The sequence below is a fragment of the Poeciliopsis prolifica genome, unplaced genomic scaffold (assembly GCF_027474105.1).
Source record: "Poeciliopsis prolifica strain line A6 unplaced genomic scaffold, Auburn_PproV2 SCAFFOLD006, whole genome shotgun sequence".
NCBI lineage: Eukaryota > Metazoa > Chordata > Actinopteri > Cyprinodontiformes > Poeciliidae > Poeciliopsis > Poeciliopsis prolifica.
In genome coordinates this window covers 9,060,394-9,076,619 of record NW_026562381.1, presented here as the reverse complement: position 1 = coordinate 9,076,619, position 16,226 = coordinate 9,060,394, and the positions used below count along the sequence as shown (strand labels likewise).

Below are 16,226 nucleotides of genomic sequence, written 5' to 3'. Positions count from 1 at the left end.
TGTGTTATCATCATTTCAGTTATTTCAAGTAGCAGGCTCAATATGATAGAGAGGAATGTTGGCAATAAGTTGGTATTAGATAAAGTAATACTGGACTGAAAGTTGATAGATCAACTGTCAGTTCAGTATTGCTGAAAGCAATTCAGGACAGGCAAAGTCAAAGTTAAAAGATGCAAAAATACTGTTGATTCCCATTTTCTTTGGGTCATCATAGTATGGTTAGATTGATATAATGCAATAGTAAAAGATTTGAAGATTTCTGTAAATATAGAAAAAGAAAATTGCTTTTTCAGATATTATTTTACGTTTTTGAATATCATTGGGATGTCAAATATTAAAATAGGAAAAAAAATTATATTCAACTGATTCAAATCATGTTGAAAGCAATGCTGGGCCAAATATATTTGTGCACCTATCTATTATCCAACAATAGTTTTTCCCCTAAAAACATTTATGCTAACTAAATATGAAACTAATTGTCTGAAAGTGTGTGAAACAATGCAGGCAATTTTTAAATTTGCAAGGATTCAACCTGTTTAAAAACATGCGATGAAAAGGCAAAAAAGACCCAGACACTGCAACCACTGTGTATGAAAGAGTTTCCACTGCAGGGACCATTTCAGAGACTCTGTACGTGTTCTGGGTCAAAATCTTCCCCAAAAATGGCCATCATAAAGAGGAAGGGTTTTTTTTGGTTTTTTTTAAGGTGGAGCTTTGTAGTACAAGGACAAACATCAATCTTTGGTTGAACATCTCCAGCAATTTATTTCAGTAATCTAATCCTCTGCTGGTTATAGTTTTTGTTAACTTTGAACTTCATAACTGGAGTTGTGTATTTTTGTGTGTGAACAACCATAACTGCCTATGCTGAAAAATCAATGTTTTATAGACCTTACTTTCAAGCACGTTGATAAAATCCAGCAGCTTTAGTAGAAATCACTAAGCTTTTTTTTTTAGAGATTTTATTCAAAAAGTTACAATATTTTTCAGTTAATATGTTCTGAGATACAAATTCAAATGATAAAAACTCCCCAGGATTGCTGGTCTTTCACACATCTAGAGCTTGAACAGAGCAGACTTGCTGCTGCAGTGTTCCTATGTGTCAGTGGTTATTCTTCCTACAAAATCAGCAGTTATTTTGAAATCCAGTCTAACTTCACATCATCACAAAGCTTAGAGAGGCAGAGTGTGGTTTTACAGTATAACTACTATAAAACGCTGATTTTCAATTTCTTTTTTGTTTTATTGAATACCGGACTGAGATGCAGCAAGGAGTTATTGCTCTAAATCATATGAAAAGCCCAGATTCCAGTACCAACGGCAAAAATATACAAAAAAGAAACCTAGGTAGTGTAAAAGTTACACAAAGTAAACTTTTAGGAAACTATAGTAGAAACGTGTCTTGAGATTTGAGGTACAGTTCTCGTTGGAAAGCATAGTCTTTCAGCTGTTGGACACAAAAGAAATAATTGCAGCAATTTTAAGTTGTTGCAAGTGTAATTGAAAATAATAAAATTTTAAAATAAAATTACACAATTTATATACATTACACCATCTTCCATTTTATCTACCCAAGGCAGAAAGAAAGGTAATACATATTTATACTGGGAAGCTGCACAAGTTGTTACAATGCATTAACCCAATCAGATGCAATCATCAGTGTCAGCACTTTTGAACATGTCGCAGTCAAATTTATCCATTCATTCAATCAGAATGCATAAGCTGGAGTTAGAGGCAGCACTACATTGACTATTTTTGTCTGTATTTATTAGAGCGATGTTCATTAACTGATGGATTTATATAAAAAGTCTCAACATAATAAATGACAATCTCTGCACCTCTCTTTTATCACAGGTTGGATAATATGCCCTGGACAGAGCCTCAACAGCTCCTTGTGGAAGTAAAAGTATTTCAACATGGATACTTGCTTTACAACTCACACTTCCTTGACCTTTGACATACGAGCCTTTAGATGAAGGTTTTAATGTTGGTGGGGACAGTGTTAAAACCTTTTTTTGAGCCGACAGAAACTAAACTGACTTTATAGAGGAATAAAAGGGGACCATGTAAGTTGTAATGCAAGCTTGAATTGGCCAGAGGAACAACCTGTCCTAAAAAGGCCTATCAAGGTAGAGAGAAATGGCGGAAGTCACGATAAGCACTTTGCATACCAGGTTCAGAGCTTCATCAAGATAGACCAACAACTCATTAAAAAATAAAAAACACATACAACTACATACAGAGCTCTGCATAAGTATTCATAACCATTGAGCATTTTAATATTTGGTAACATTACAACCACAAACTTCCCTGTGTTGTACTGAAACAAAAATAAAGCAGCATATTGATAGTCTATCAATATGGGGAAAAATGTTGTGCAACTATATTAAAATGACAATTTTTATTTTTTTCATGACAGATTTGTAGAACACATGAACAATAGTTGTCCTGAGGAGAAATACTCCTACCTGAGCTTTCGATCTCCGCAGCTCATCCAGGGTAATCTGGCATCGCTCGACTGCTTCTCTTCAAGTTTTGCCATCCTTCACCTTTTCAAGTTGATTTTATCTTTCAAGGAAGTTTACTCTTTTTAAATTATCTTAAAATAACTATATCAAATCAAATAATATTGAGATTTTATTTTCATATAACTGAGCAGTTAAAATGTATATATTTGTAAGACGCATCTGACATCCCTTCTTCAAAACTGCACATATAATAGGCCTTGACCAAAATATACCAAAATATGTGACAATGACCAACATAATTTGCCCATTTCTGTATTTAAAAAAATGAAAAGGACTTTTTTGGCTGTGCATTGGTAGATTATGCTCTTATCCCTTTAAGATGTAGAGCTACATGTAAAGTCTGATATGATTTTAGGCAATATCTGCTAACGTATAATATAATTAGTGGAAGATTGTGGTTGTAATGTGACAAAAAGTGTGAAAGTTCAAGGAGTGTGGATACTTCTGCAGTGCACTGAACTAAGCTGCCTTCCACCAACCATCCTTCCTCTTTTATCCATCTTGGAAAAACTCCAATGTGAGTGAGAGGGCGGCAGAGGCATTTAGAAAATGTCAGCCCTTGCCCCTTGGGTTGCAACACGTTATGTTCAAGCTCCAAACACATAAGCTTCCTGCCATGAAAAAAAAAACTCTGAGCACAATCTCATCTGCCTTTCTCTTCTTGCAGGAAAAATTAGAGATTAAAAAAAAAACAGGTAAAAATAAAAAAGGTCTGAAGCTGGAAACTGCAAAGAGTTTAACGTGACAAATCAAAAAACAAGGAAGAGAAGTGAAACAGTTTGCATCAGGCACTGAAAATAACTGGAAGAAGGTATAAGAGAGCTGGAGGGGAGAAACCTATTGTTGGATCCCTGGTCTGTGCTTGTCCATGGGATGGGCCCATACAAAGTGGGGCAACGATATAGGGGCGAGGGTAGGGGGCTTCATTTGCTTAGCAAAGGCAGAGCTTCAGTAAGGGGTTAGTAAGGGAGGGTCATTCACGGATGGCCAAGGCTTTTAAATGGTTGTTACCTGGAGCTGTTAAAAAACGACAACAAAGAAAACAAAAATCAAACAGAACATTAGAAAAGAACCAAAAAGTACAGCAGCGCAGTGATATTCAACCATTTCTGTTTCAATGACATTCATCCACATCACAAACAATGTTTTTGACTTTACTTATTCCCACATTGCCACATATTTCACTTGTTATACAAAATGTAAATTAACTAAAGCAACAGAAAAACACAACGCGTACTAGCTGTTAAGGAACTTAAAATGGCAAAAGGAAAAAAGCCGATATGAACAAGTGAGACACAATATGTGGAAATAAGATGCGCAGCCGCGGCTGCCCGGATTCTTACAGTTGAGATCCATGTACCAGGCGTCATCACCGTACTGGTACTTCCAGATGGTTTGGCCGACGGAGCAGATGAGAGAGATGGCCAGAAGACAGCCGAAAAGCACCAGGATCTGAAAGTTGGTGATCCGCTCCACATTGGAGAGCTTCAGAGGAGGCCGGGTGGAATTCTGACCAATATGTGAGCAGATGGGAAACAAAAACAAAAATCTGTCCAACAAAACTGTGATGTCCGTTCGCTACCAAGTAGGAGAAAGAACATTTTCTATATTTTTGTTACAAAAATATCTTCAGAGAATTAACTGCACTGAAGCTAAAACAGTAGTGGCCAGTTCAACTCTTTTAGCCTTTGATCAGCTACAATATCCTCTACAAATTCACAAAAATATTTCTCTCTGGAACAAATGTTGGTGCACAGTACAATAAACAAGAAATTACAAAAAACGGTTTTACCTGCATGAGTTTGGTGTCGTGTCCCGTATAGACAACCACTCCATGGATCCACTGTGTGTTCCTCAGCTGGGCTCCTCTCAGTAAGATTTGGTCTGGACCCAGAGGAACGGTGCTGAGGTAAAGAGCACCACAACTGTTAGGGCTTTCAAACTTCACCCCCCGTTTCCCTCAGAAATCATTCCCCAAAATGATCAAAAAAATTAGGGCTGAAACGAAAAATCATAAGTACCTGTGTCTGTAGGGACCCGTTGCTAATTCTTCCCTCACTTTAAACGTCACATAAACTTAATTTAAATGATCGTCTAATTCATTTAAATTTATTCTGATTTTTTTCTCTCCACTTTGATTCTGTCATTGTGTGAAAGCCTGCTGCAGGCAGTTAGAAAGTTAGAATCTGCTGATTCTTTCTTTTTTGACCTTGGCAGAGGTGGCTGCAGCTGAAAAATCCCACATTATCTAAGTGACACCTTTGACAGACGTAGCAGTTTGTTCAAGAGAAACACCAGTTTTGAGGGTGGCCACTATTAAAAACTTAACATCTCCAGAAAAACGTTTTTATAAAAGTGCAGATTCAATACGTGTTTGACAAACAAATGCATTGAAGTATGTGGATTTAAAAAAAGTTCACTGAGAACTTGCCCTTATTAAAATACAATTTATATGACCAAAGAGAGCAGGAGAAACTTAATCAGACATAAATAAGCTGATAAAGACCCTACAATAATAGTGATTTTTTTTTATCAAAAGTGATTTTTTTCCCTCCAAAATCACCTTTAGCAAACATGAGCAGCGCAAATGCTGTTAAGAACATATATATATTTTTTAAGTAATACTAATAAGGGTTAGCGATGTTTACTAATCAGTTTTTCTACTGCAGACATTTGAAATCATTCTATCATGTCCTAAAAAGACCAAAGAGCTTAAATTTAAAAGTATCTAAAAGAAATGAATATGACTGCAGCTGGAAATTTTTATTTATTCCCTCACACCATAAAATGCAAGATTTCCTGACAAATGAGCTCCTGAGATGGAAAGTGAGGCATATAATTTGACACGCAGGGCTGAGCTCACCTGTGCCCAACCAAGCGGATGTTTCCAACAAACTCATACAGGTGCCGGTTTGGGCTTTCACATTCCATCCGCCCCGACAGCCGCATCAGGTTGTCAATGTCCTTTATGTCTGCAGTCACTTGGAGACCCTGTAGTTGTGAGTAAAACACACCTTTACTTTCTTCAATATTATAAACCTATGCGCCGCAAGTAAAAAAAAAAAACTAATACACCGACCTGTCGGATTTTAAGGTTTGTTTCTCCATCCAAATTAGATGTTTCAATGTAGCACATACCCTGTGGTTCACTGTTATGGAGGAAGAGGATACAGAATCTTGGAGCAGTAAAGTAACAGCAATTTGTATTCATGGATGTTTTATATCAGGGTTAATAAAACTTTGATTTGCTTAGAATGTCTCCACATCAAACCATTAACAGGAAATTAATGAGTAAAAAGCTACACTAACAGATCGAGAGGCTACAGCAGAGAAACAGCAAGACTAAAGTGCACCAAACAAAGATGTTGAAGCCAGCAAAAACCGCCACCAATGTTTGACTGACGCTGTCTGTTTAATATACTGCAAACATCTAGAGGTCAGACATCATTTTTGTTTGGGGCTGCTGTTTCCCAGGACTTAAACTGTCTTTCCAGAGCAGCAAGAATAAAGTCCAAAAGGAACAGAGAGAGAGAGGAAACATCAGAGCCGGGTGACAGGAGCAAGCAGGCATACCAAGCACAAACAATGCAAACAAATGGGTCTCAGACAGACTTTTGGCAAAGTGACAGCGGGTTAGCGCATGCCTGAGATTGAATGTTGAGTTGGGTCGCTGGTTAGAAGCCTTGCTATCAGATTAGTCTTCTCACACAAAAGGCTTGATTGATAAAAATGAGCAAGAGGATGTTCCAGCAATGATAAAGTGAATTAAAACTGAACTAGAAAAGAAATAATGCGCAGCAGTAAATTAGCACAAAATAGAAATCCAAGATTTCCGGTTTTCATCTTGAAAAGTGACTGCATGCAAACTGTTCAAATAAAGCCGATACATGCAATGCAAGCCATGCAAAGATATGAATGCAAAAAGACACATTCACACCCAAAAGAGAGCATGATAAAGAGGGAGTCTCCTTTTGAGCAGTTAGTAGTGTTAGGTTTATAGGACATTACAAAATTATAGTAAGAGTCAAAAGTTAGTGATTTTTAAAGCAAAATCACAATTTGAAATTTTTTGAAACATTTTTTGTACAGTGCCTTTTAAAAAGTACTCAAACCACATTTTGTCAAGTTACAGCCACAAAACCAACACAAAGTAGAGTGGTTTGTGTTTTTGTGTGACATAAAATCTCAAATTATACTCAAGGTTTATGGTTGTGATGTGACAAAATTTACAAAGGCAGTAATTATCAATTTAACTAAAAAGTTTTAGATGACAAAAAAAAGTCACAGGTCCCTTCCTTCCTGCAGAGTGGCAATAAAGTCTGATCCCAGTTGTAACAAAGCCCCACCCCCATCTCTCCCACCGCTGTTTCAGTTGGTTATGTTGCTGGTTTGCTGACCTGGACGACAGAATGACGAGGTCAGCCGGGAGATGATCTCCATTTGCAGCTCTGACTACTTCCCCAACAGCCACCTGTTATTACCAACCACACACCAGCAGGGGGCGAGACGGAGGCAGTGTGGCAGTAGTTTGCACAGGAGGCAAGAAAGGATGAAGGAGAGTTCAAAAAAAAAAAAGAGGAGGGATGGTAGAAGAAAAGAAAACAAAAACAAGGAAACATTGAAGGGGAGAGAGACAACTGGTTCAGTTTTAGGGAAGAGCACAATGATCAGTCCTGTGTGACCACAGATATGCTTCTCCATGTGTTCTCCTTTTCACAAAACCATCTCGAAAAACAATGCTGAACAGTGAAATTGCTTCACCAGAGCAGGACCGTCACTTTATATATTACAGAGGAGTCAAATTATGCTTTAAAAAGTCAAATCCAGAACAAATCCAAACAGTTTCTGAAGAGGAGAAGGAGATCAGTAGGCTTATGAAGACGTGATTGCTCAAATCTAGTTCAAAAATCACATTACTTACAACCCACCAAAGGAAATGATGGTCATTACCTCACACAAAAGTTTATGTATTTCTAATTGTGCATCAGATTAATTGTTGACAATCTTGACTCAAAGGGTTAATAAACCATCACTTCTTTAACGTGAGCTGAGAGTGTCAGAAGAAAAACAGAATCGGGGAAAGAGATTCCTAAAAAGTCTTGCATCGGGGCTGATTCCTATACCTGGATGATAAAATGACAGCATCCGCAGGAACGAAATCACTGCCCTTTACTTTAATAATATCACCCACTTCGACCTGTGAAAAATAAACTGGTTACTACTGCGTGCTGCCTATAAAACAGCATAGAAAACGTAAAATCAGCAGTGGGAATAAAAATTCACAGCTGGAGAACAGGGAGAACATTAAACCACAGAAACATCTAATAGTAATGAGACGACACTGATGGAACAGCTGAAGTCGTCTTCCATTACCACTGAACCCTGCACACAGTTCATCAGGCAGCAACGAAAACAGAGATATTTATATAGTTTCTAATTAACATTTTTACTGCGAGAAACCAGAATCAGACAAGTATCTACATGGGAGCATGAGCTAAAGTATCCAACATTCATAGAATTCTGTTCTTTTCTTATGAAAAAAACAAGGAATTATATAAATGCATTATATGCAATTCTCTTCTACACATAAAAATAACAAAAAGTGACAAGAACTTAAAATTAAAAAAAAAAAAATACAAGTTTGCCACTTTGGCTTCATTCAAGATGCTCTAAAGAGGAACTAACACCACTGGGCAAAAATTTGGAACAGAGCATGCTTTTGTAAAATGCATGCTGAGGAAGAAAAACTCATCAATTATTTAAACTTTGGCTTTTTAGAGAATCCCAAGTCTATAACTGGATGAGACATTAGCATGAGACCAAAGGGAAGAGGCACAGATTCTCATCCAACAGGAACTAAACTTAAAGCACACACGATCAACACTTCTTGTAAACTTCTTGTAAACTTTGCAAAGACTCCTACTTTGGGAAGATTTGTTTGCAATAATTTCAACCTAATCTCAAATTGCATCTGTAGGGCTGAAGGAGGAAAATAAAGTAATTCTGACATAGGCCATGAACTAGTTACCATGGTTTCAAAAGCCGTTAAAATGTCTTTTTGGACTTTTCTTAAGTGGCATAGAGCTTAGATTGAGTTGATGCTCCCTCCTCTTTCAGTTATTGCTACATAGACTTTTTCAGATTGCATTTGAACCCTGAGACAACCTGGGATGACACTCTCTTCACAGGTGTTATGCGATCGTTCTGCTCTTCACACAAATCTGCATACACAAGTTTTACTGCAGAGTAACAATGAGAAAGACTGCAGCATGATTACATTGAGTCTGCTGATGCTTCAGAAGAAATCCACAAATGCACCATGAAATAAATCACAACAGTATTGCCTGAAAAATGTTCAAAAATATGAGCCAAATTTTTCTTACTAAAAGCTGAGCAGAGAAGCCAAGCGGTTATCATTTACCTAAAGACACTCTGCCTACAGCTGGCCTGATTTTACAACAGAAATTAAAGAATTGGATGATGAGGGAAAATCTCCTTTTTGTCCTCTGGTCTCACTTTCCAAAGGCCAACCCCATACGGGCATGTTGCATAATTATTTTAGAATGCATACTAAAGGGAATCGGGGTATAAAGGTGTCTCAACTCCTATTAGTGAAATGAGAAAAGGTGACAAACTGTGGGCACATACCTTCTCCCAGTGCACAATCTCCCAGGCCCCGTTCCTTAAGACTGCGGTGATTCATGAGTTACGGTGAGGAAGTTGGAGCCACAGACAAAAGAGGAAATCAGAACAGGAATCAAATAGAGACAAAGAGAATTGTTTGTAGAAAACAACACTGACACTGATGTTGTGTATATATGCAGCAAAACAAATTCTAGTTTTCAACAAAGCAGGAGAGGGTTTTCAGTACCTTGACATTCCTTTTTGTTGACAACATTGTCAGCTTTGTGGCGTTTCTGTAAAGAACAGACATTTACCTTGAGCACACTTTATGTTGGGACATAAAATAAATCCAATTAGAAAAACTGTTTTCCAAATATGTTATTTTATTAAATAAATAAAACATCTTTCAGTGTAAGAAGTTACTTTTTACACTGAAAGACAGAGCTGCAGATCCATAAATTAGCATCATCGAGCTGAAGTGAGTTTAGACCGCCGATGATAATCCAGAGTGATTTTCCCACCAAGCCTGTGTAACCTTTTCAACAGCCACATCATTCAGCATTTTATCCACCAGTATAGTGGTGGATAAAACCACTGCAACGTTTTTCTCCTCTGTGGTCCCAATAGGGGTTCTAAATCTACAGCTTAACTTTCCTCAGTTATCCCTGCAGGGTCACCTGACAGATGGAGAAAAGTCAGGAGGGATTAAAGTGTTGATCTAAAAACTGTCACATAATGGGTTTAACAGAAGCATTTGCATCTCAGTCATGTTTGCTTTACTTAAAAGGAGTGGATTAATTTTTCAATTTATTAAAGAGAATTTAAACATTTGCTCATTACCATGTGATTGGTTTTCTATGTTGTGTATTTCAGTTGTCCTGCCAACAATTTCCCCCCCAACTGAGCTATATGAATCTCTGCAGCTCCTTCAGTCTGATTTACGTTTTTATCTCCGTCACTGTCAAGTCGAGGTGGGCAGTTATGTTTTGGTAGGTAGTGCAGGTGAAGTTTATGGTAGTTACATAAAATGTGGAAAAAGTTGAAGGGGTTTGAACAGATCTGTGACCAGGACAATGAGCAACACGTCTTCCCTTTGTGCCGCTTGTTTGCTCAACAATCACACAATCAGCTGTGATTTCTGCAACTGATTCCAAGGGACAGCTTGTCAACCAGCATCACACTGAGTAATAACGAGTTGCTGCACCCATCTCATTAAAATGATTACTGCGCATTAATACTGAGCTCCTGAGAGCAATGTGTGCTCTAGTTGATTAACAAGGAGAGGACACAGCCACCTACATCTCTGCTAACTACCTGTTTACAAGAAAAGAGAACTGCACCAAGATAATCTAATTTGATCGGCAACAAATTCAGACCCTCAAGACTGTCACTCAAAACATTTATTTTATTAAACAGCCGCCATTAGAGCAGCGTGCGCTAATACAAACCTCGGCTGTTAACATTTTAGATGACAGGCATAATTTATCAAATCAACAAGAAACACTTAGGAAGAAAGGACACACTCTCTACAGGTTTCATTAACTCAAATTTAAGGTTTTTAAAGACCTTTTTAAGACCATTATGAATAAAATTTTAGATTTATATTATGACAGAACTGTACAAAAGAAAATTACACAATTTAAGACCTATGATAAACTTATTTAAGGCAGAGTAACATTTTGGATGAATTTAGGAAAATCTAAGATTTCAATTTTAGTTAAATGAATTTAAGACTTAAGGATGGACAGAAACCCAGCAGGAAGATATGAAGGAAGAATGAAAACACAAGGAAGAAGAAAAACAGGGAAACTGGGATCCAAGGCTATAACAAGAAGGGACGGAAGGAGAAGAAGACAAAAGGAAAGATGGAACACAAAAAACTAAGAAATGAATGAAATAATGGAATAAAACTGGCAACACAAGGAAGGACCGAAAGAAGGAATGGATGTATGACAAAGGCAAGGAGGAAGCAAGGAAGGAAATAAGGACATAGAATTTAGGGAAAAATGTCTGAAGATGCAAATATTTTCCCATACTCCTCTTTTCTGTGCTGATAATTAATGTATTAAAATCAACTAACAGACAGCATAGGAATCCTGAAGTATAGCAGGTGAATGACAGTGACATCTGATAGTAAACTCTTTTTTTCTGTGACAACTTGTCTTCACTTCCACACTCAGCCGGCTAAATGAAATTGCATTTAATATCCCATGCATCATGCTGTACTTTTTAATGAATGGACCTGTCTGCGGTGCATGACTTCGGTCTTTTTCTGGCTACACTGTTCCCAGAAAAAGTTTGCTTTTCCGAAGGCCATTCATCATGCCCTGTACTCGAGCTGTCAGCCCGTTTTCATTCATCCACACTATTAGGTGTGGCGCCACAGATAGACCTGCACTTATTTGGAGGCAAGACATGTTAGGAGAGCAGAAATACGTTTAAAGGAGCAGCTCCATAGCTTTGGCTGCTTTTCACTTGTCCTCATATTCACTGCTTTGGTCCCTAGGCACAGAGAAAATTAGATGCACTATATTTAAATAATGTGTGTAAGCTCACAGTGCAGCAAAAGGTGAGCCAAGTGTGGAGGTTATGCACAAGTGCTCCATCATCAGGCCTCTACAGACTTCCAACACAGTCAAAAAATAAGCAAAGATGAAAGCAGCATTTGCCATATATTTGTTTTAGTCTTCATTTTCAGGTCAAGCATGGCAGTAAAATGCAACCGATGCTGTTAAAATGAAGCTACTACAACGTCACATTATTTTGTTCCCCTTTGGAGACATTTAAATCTGAATGATGGCAGAACTGCTCTGAACAAACAGCCTGAGGCTGTTGCAGAAGAGACAGCCAGCAACAAAGTAAGGCGTGTGCTGTACAGTGTGTGCATGATTCATGAAGTTAGGGGTCGATGCTGGCCTGTCAGGTCAACTTGTGAGGGACAGCGCAGTGCAGAGAATAGACGTGTGTGCAGGTGACCTTCAGCGATAAAGATGGAGTCATCATCCACTCTGTTCCCATGTTTTCCACAACAGACCAGAAGACAAAAAATGCTGCGCTGGTCCCTTCAGCATGCGATAGATGCTACACTGTAGTATAGAGTAACTGCCCACCGGGACCTGCGCGAGGGATCGCATTGCAGTGTCACTGCAATACAGTGGAATGCAACATTCTCTCACTTCGCTAAGATAGGCTTGAGTGAATTACACACCAACTGCAGAATGCACATATTTTTAGTTTGACTTCAACATTATTAACCTACCCAAAGTACATTATGACTAACACCACATCCAACGATTATCTGCTGCTCACCCGGGACTGGATCAGAGAGCCTGAGGTACAATAACCTTTTTTCCCCAGCTGGTTTTTAGTTTAGTTTTATTCAAAAGATTAACAATCAAACAAACAACCAAACTCACATAAATCTAAAGCATCTTCAAGCATCTGTTCAACAGCTCAGGGCAGTCAATTTGTTTTGCACAAACTGTCTTTGTGTGTGAGCACTGAGTATCTAGGTTAATTGAATAAATGTGTTTTTGGGTCCAGTTGGCACAGCTGGGGCTCCAGAAATGAGCGTCCATGTTTGCATGTGTGTCTTTGATGGCGAGGCTGTGTGTGTGGTGTGGTCATAATCACTATAACCTGCTTTCTGCCAACAGGCCACAGTTCACTGCTCATAATACACAAAGCTGTAGGACAGTATTGTCCCTCCTTTCAGATTTCTTCCGCGTTTTTAATCAAACATATTTGTTTCATATCAACAAATTTGAATTAAGTATAATCTACCGAATTGTCTTTATGAAATGGGACAAGTGGTCTAAAATTAAACTGTAAAAAGACTGAAGTAGCTAAAGCCCCATTCTGACTGATATATGTCTTACCAGATCTTCAATTATTTCCTTGACAGCAGCGACCACAAGAATAAAGATCAGCGGCACCAGGGTGGTCCAGCGACCAGTGGGGGACACATCTGGGATTTGCTAAATAAAACACAATGTCACATATTAGGTTGCATTTTAGTGATTATTTTTTCTGAAGCTTTTACCTTTCAAAAAAAGCATTTTATTTTGACGTGGGATCATAAAGTCCCACCCGTAAAGTTGTTATATATTACAACCGACGCAACAGAGAACGTTTTAATGCTTTCTTTCTCTTCTCAACAGCTTCTTTTGGTTATACTAAAAACTCACATCACTAAATGCAGTTCTTCATTTGATAAACAGTATGCACAAGCAACAAACATTTGAAAGCAAATTTTTATCAGGTTTTATAAATGTGTCAATCTAATAGAAAAATACATTTCCAAGTTTCCTAAAGGTCTGACAAGTGATTGCTTTTCTTCAGAAGCATTTCACAATGCAAAAAGTGACACAGGTTCTTTGATGTAGTTTAATCCACTATATGTTTTTCATTTCATTTCTAATTAATGTATTGCATCTTTTAACGTATTTCTAAAACTGTGTAAAATAGGTTTAATTTAAATAAAAGTAGTAGAAAGTGACAATGTTTTTATCTGGTTAATTATTAGAATAATTCCTAGATTAAGCCATTATTAAAATAATTGTTAGTTGCAGCCCTAATGCTTAGGGCCTTTCCATGTAAACAACAGCAAACCCATAGTGATAAATCACTATTATACTGTTGGAAAGAAACTTGGAAATTGATTTCATGTCTCGTTCATCTGCATGGCTGTTATATTCAAGGTCGACGTATCGACACGGCAGGAAACGAGGATTCACACTGGGCGCGTTTCAAAAGTTCACTGGAGGTTTTCTAACCGCACAGCTTTCTCTAAGTGGGACAGTCTGTCAGCTCAAATATAAAGACAAAAACTCAAGTTTTTGTGCTTTTCCCTTCTCTGTTTTCTGCTGTTTGCTGGTGAGCTCCAAACACCTTAAATTCAATTTGCAGCAGTCTCTGCACTGCAGTGTAGTACTGTAAAGTAGCTACCTGTACATATTTCATGTCATTTGATGCGTGCTGAGTTAGTAGATGTAGAATTGTGTGTATTTTTTTAATCAAATTATATAAAATACTGTGTCTGAGTGTGTGTGTGTGTGTGTGTGCGTGTGTGCGTGCGTGCGTGCGTGTGTGTGTGTGGTCGTGAGACATATAAAATTACAGACATGACCTTCCAGGAAGTGGTGTCTATGTCAAAGCAAAGTGTGGTTGGGGAAAAAAAGTAATTAACCAAATAGCTAAAATTTTATCTCAGTACTGACAAATATAGCTGTTTTATTTATATTTTTGCATCGCAGAAATATAAAACTGCTAAATCTTACCTGCAGGAGTGCAATGAAGAGAAAGAAGGCATTAGCTGCCCTCCTGAACTGCGAGTAGAGGAACCGAGGGAGAAAGGTGAGAACGTTATATTTGGCCGTGCTGAAGAGCCGAGTCAGGCAAGACGCAATGAGGTGATGGTGGGGAGCAAGATGAGACAAGAAAGGGAGAAAACAAAATAGGTTAGTTTGCAAAGTGTAAACTACAGTGGAAACATTGCTGAAACAAGAGTCATTCAGATGATACTTTAATTTTAGCATTTTGATAACAGTCTCCAGAGTTAGTTTTACAGAAACATATTTATTTGTGTCATACAATGACAAACTGCAAACACTGGTACACTAATAATGAAGAGTAATTAGAGGTTAGGAGGTGGCAGAGGGGGCATAAAGACATCCTGGCAGAGATGAGCGATGTGGGGTTGGTTGGTCATCATGGTGTAATATTGAAACTAGAGGCGCTTTCAGCACTCCCACAGCCGAGCCTCCAGCAGGCTGATTTATGGCCAAGTTAAAGGGGGCAGTCAGAGGGGCCACTTTAGGATAAGATGTATATACTGCTGCAAGCCAAGCCAGTAGCAATGCTTTGCATACCCCTGCAGACAGACAAATAGAAACCGAGTATAGTGTCTCTAACTCGCAAAGGACATCAAAAGAATGCAGTTCAACCATTTTATACCTACCAGAAATACAATGTGTCTATTTTTTACAAATAAAACTATGGAAACTGTGGCACATATTTGTATTCCTTTGAGTCAATACTAGATAGAAACAACTTTCACTGCAACTGTAACTTTTTGAAGTATGTCTGTTAACTTAGCAGGTTCTCATTTGAATTTAGGACTGGACTTTGACTACATGGTTCAAATACATGTATATTCTTTGATTAATATAATTCTGTTGCAACTCTGGTTGTAGATTTCTAATCAATCTCCAAATGGAAAGTCAATCTCCATCTCAGTTTTAGAAGACTAGCAACTTCCAAAACTTTCAATCAGATTCTCTATTCCTTTTAAAGAGAAGAATAACACAGCATGATCCCGCAACCTCCAACTTTAGTTGCGGTTTAGAAATTATTTAACCCATGTATAATTTACTTTAAACTTAATGATGCACAATTATTTGTGCAACTATTTGTGAAGTCCTAATAAAATATACTGATGTTTGTGTTTGTTTTAATAGAGTAAAAAAAAAAAACAATCACAAGACTACATAGACAAAAAGAAACTATGTAGTTTCTTTTTACAAGTCTGACAAGCTTTATTGAACACAATTGAGAACATGTATGCAAATGACCCCTGATCTAAAACCTTACATGTTCTTGCATAACTGTTGTTTTGTAGAGGTCACATGAGTCATGATCATAAGAGGAAACTCAGCATTATCAAAGTGACCGTGATGCTCAGACAAGTGATCAAGCAAACCATCAGGCGGAGTGAGACATGCAAATAAGAGGAAGTTTCACCGTGAAAGTGCCTTTTACGCACAAGTACGGTAATTGATATTGTGATCAGATCAGAATTTTATTCAATGTTTAGCCTAAACTCACATGAGATCCCAGTGGGAAGTAAAAGCACACAACAGTGGATAGAAAGTTTTGATGCAAAAAAGAAAATGGGCCCATTGTTTTCATTCACTATAATTGTTGTGCTTAAAAATACATCTATGACACATTGATTTCCATATTAGAGTAATACACTAAAGAGGGCAGTTTCAACAGCCTACTAGTTGAAATAAAAGTATAGCTGCAGTGACAAATAATATATATATATATATATATATATATATATTATTTGTC

At 37.7% G+C, this 16,226-nt stretch overlaps 1 protein-coding gene across 7 annotated transcripts in view; it reads right to left on the bottom strand.

Moving 5' to 3' along the window:
- The window catches only part of atp8a1 (ATPase phospholipid transporting 8A1), a 99,992-nt gene that overhangs the window by 63,652 nt on the left and 20,114 nt on the right, over nucleotides 1-16,226 (bottom strand). For 4 of the 7 annotated variants that reach the window (XR_008605992.1, XM_055030389.1, XM_055030392.1 and 1 more), the window contains exons 3-11: nucleotides 14,432-14,531; nucleotides 13,031-13,129; nucleotides 9,400-9,445; nucleotides 9,177-9,217; nucleotides 6,926-6,999; nucleotides 5,608-5,677; nucleotides 5,392-5,519; nucleotides 4,321-4,432; nucleotides 3,872-4,037 (exon numbers count right to left, since the gene is read on the bottom strand). Coding sequence is in view for 6 of the 7 variants with exons in the window: in XM_055030389.1 (XP_054886364.1) it covers nucleotides 3,872-4,037; nucleotides 4,321-4,432; nucleotides 5,392-5,519; nucleotides 5,608-5,677; nucleotides 6,926-6,999; nucleotides 9,177-9,217; nucleotides 9,400-9,445; nucleotides 13,031-13,129; nucleotides 14,432-14,531 (836 nt within the window). In the remaining variant the exon portion in view is untranslated. Of the gene's footprint in view, nucleotides 1-3,871; nucleotides 4,038-4,320; nucleotides 4,433-5,391; nucleotides 5,520-5,607; nucleotides 5,678-6,925; nucleotides 7,000-7,651; nucleotides 7,726-9,176; nucleotides 9,218-9,399; nucleotides 9,446-13,030; nucleotides 13,130-14,431; nucleotides 14,532-16,226 lie in introns of all 7 variants that reach the window. The other 3 variants (XM_055030391.1, XM_055030393.1, XM_055030395.1) reach the window with 1 other exon arrangement.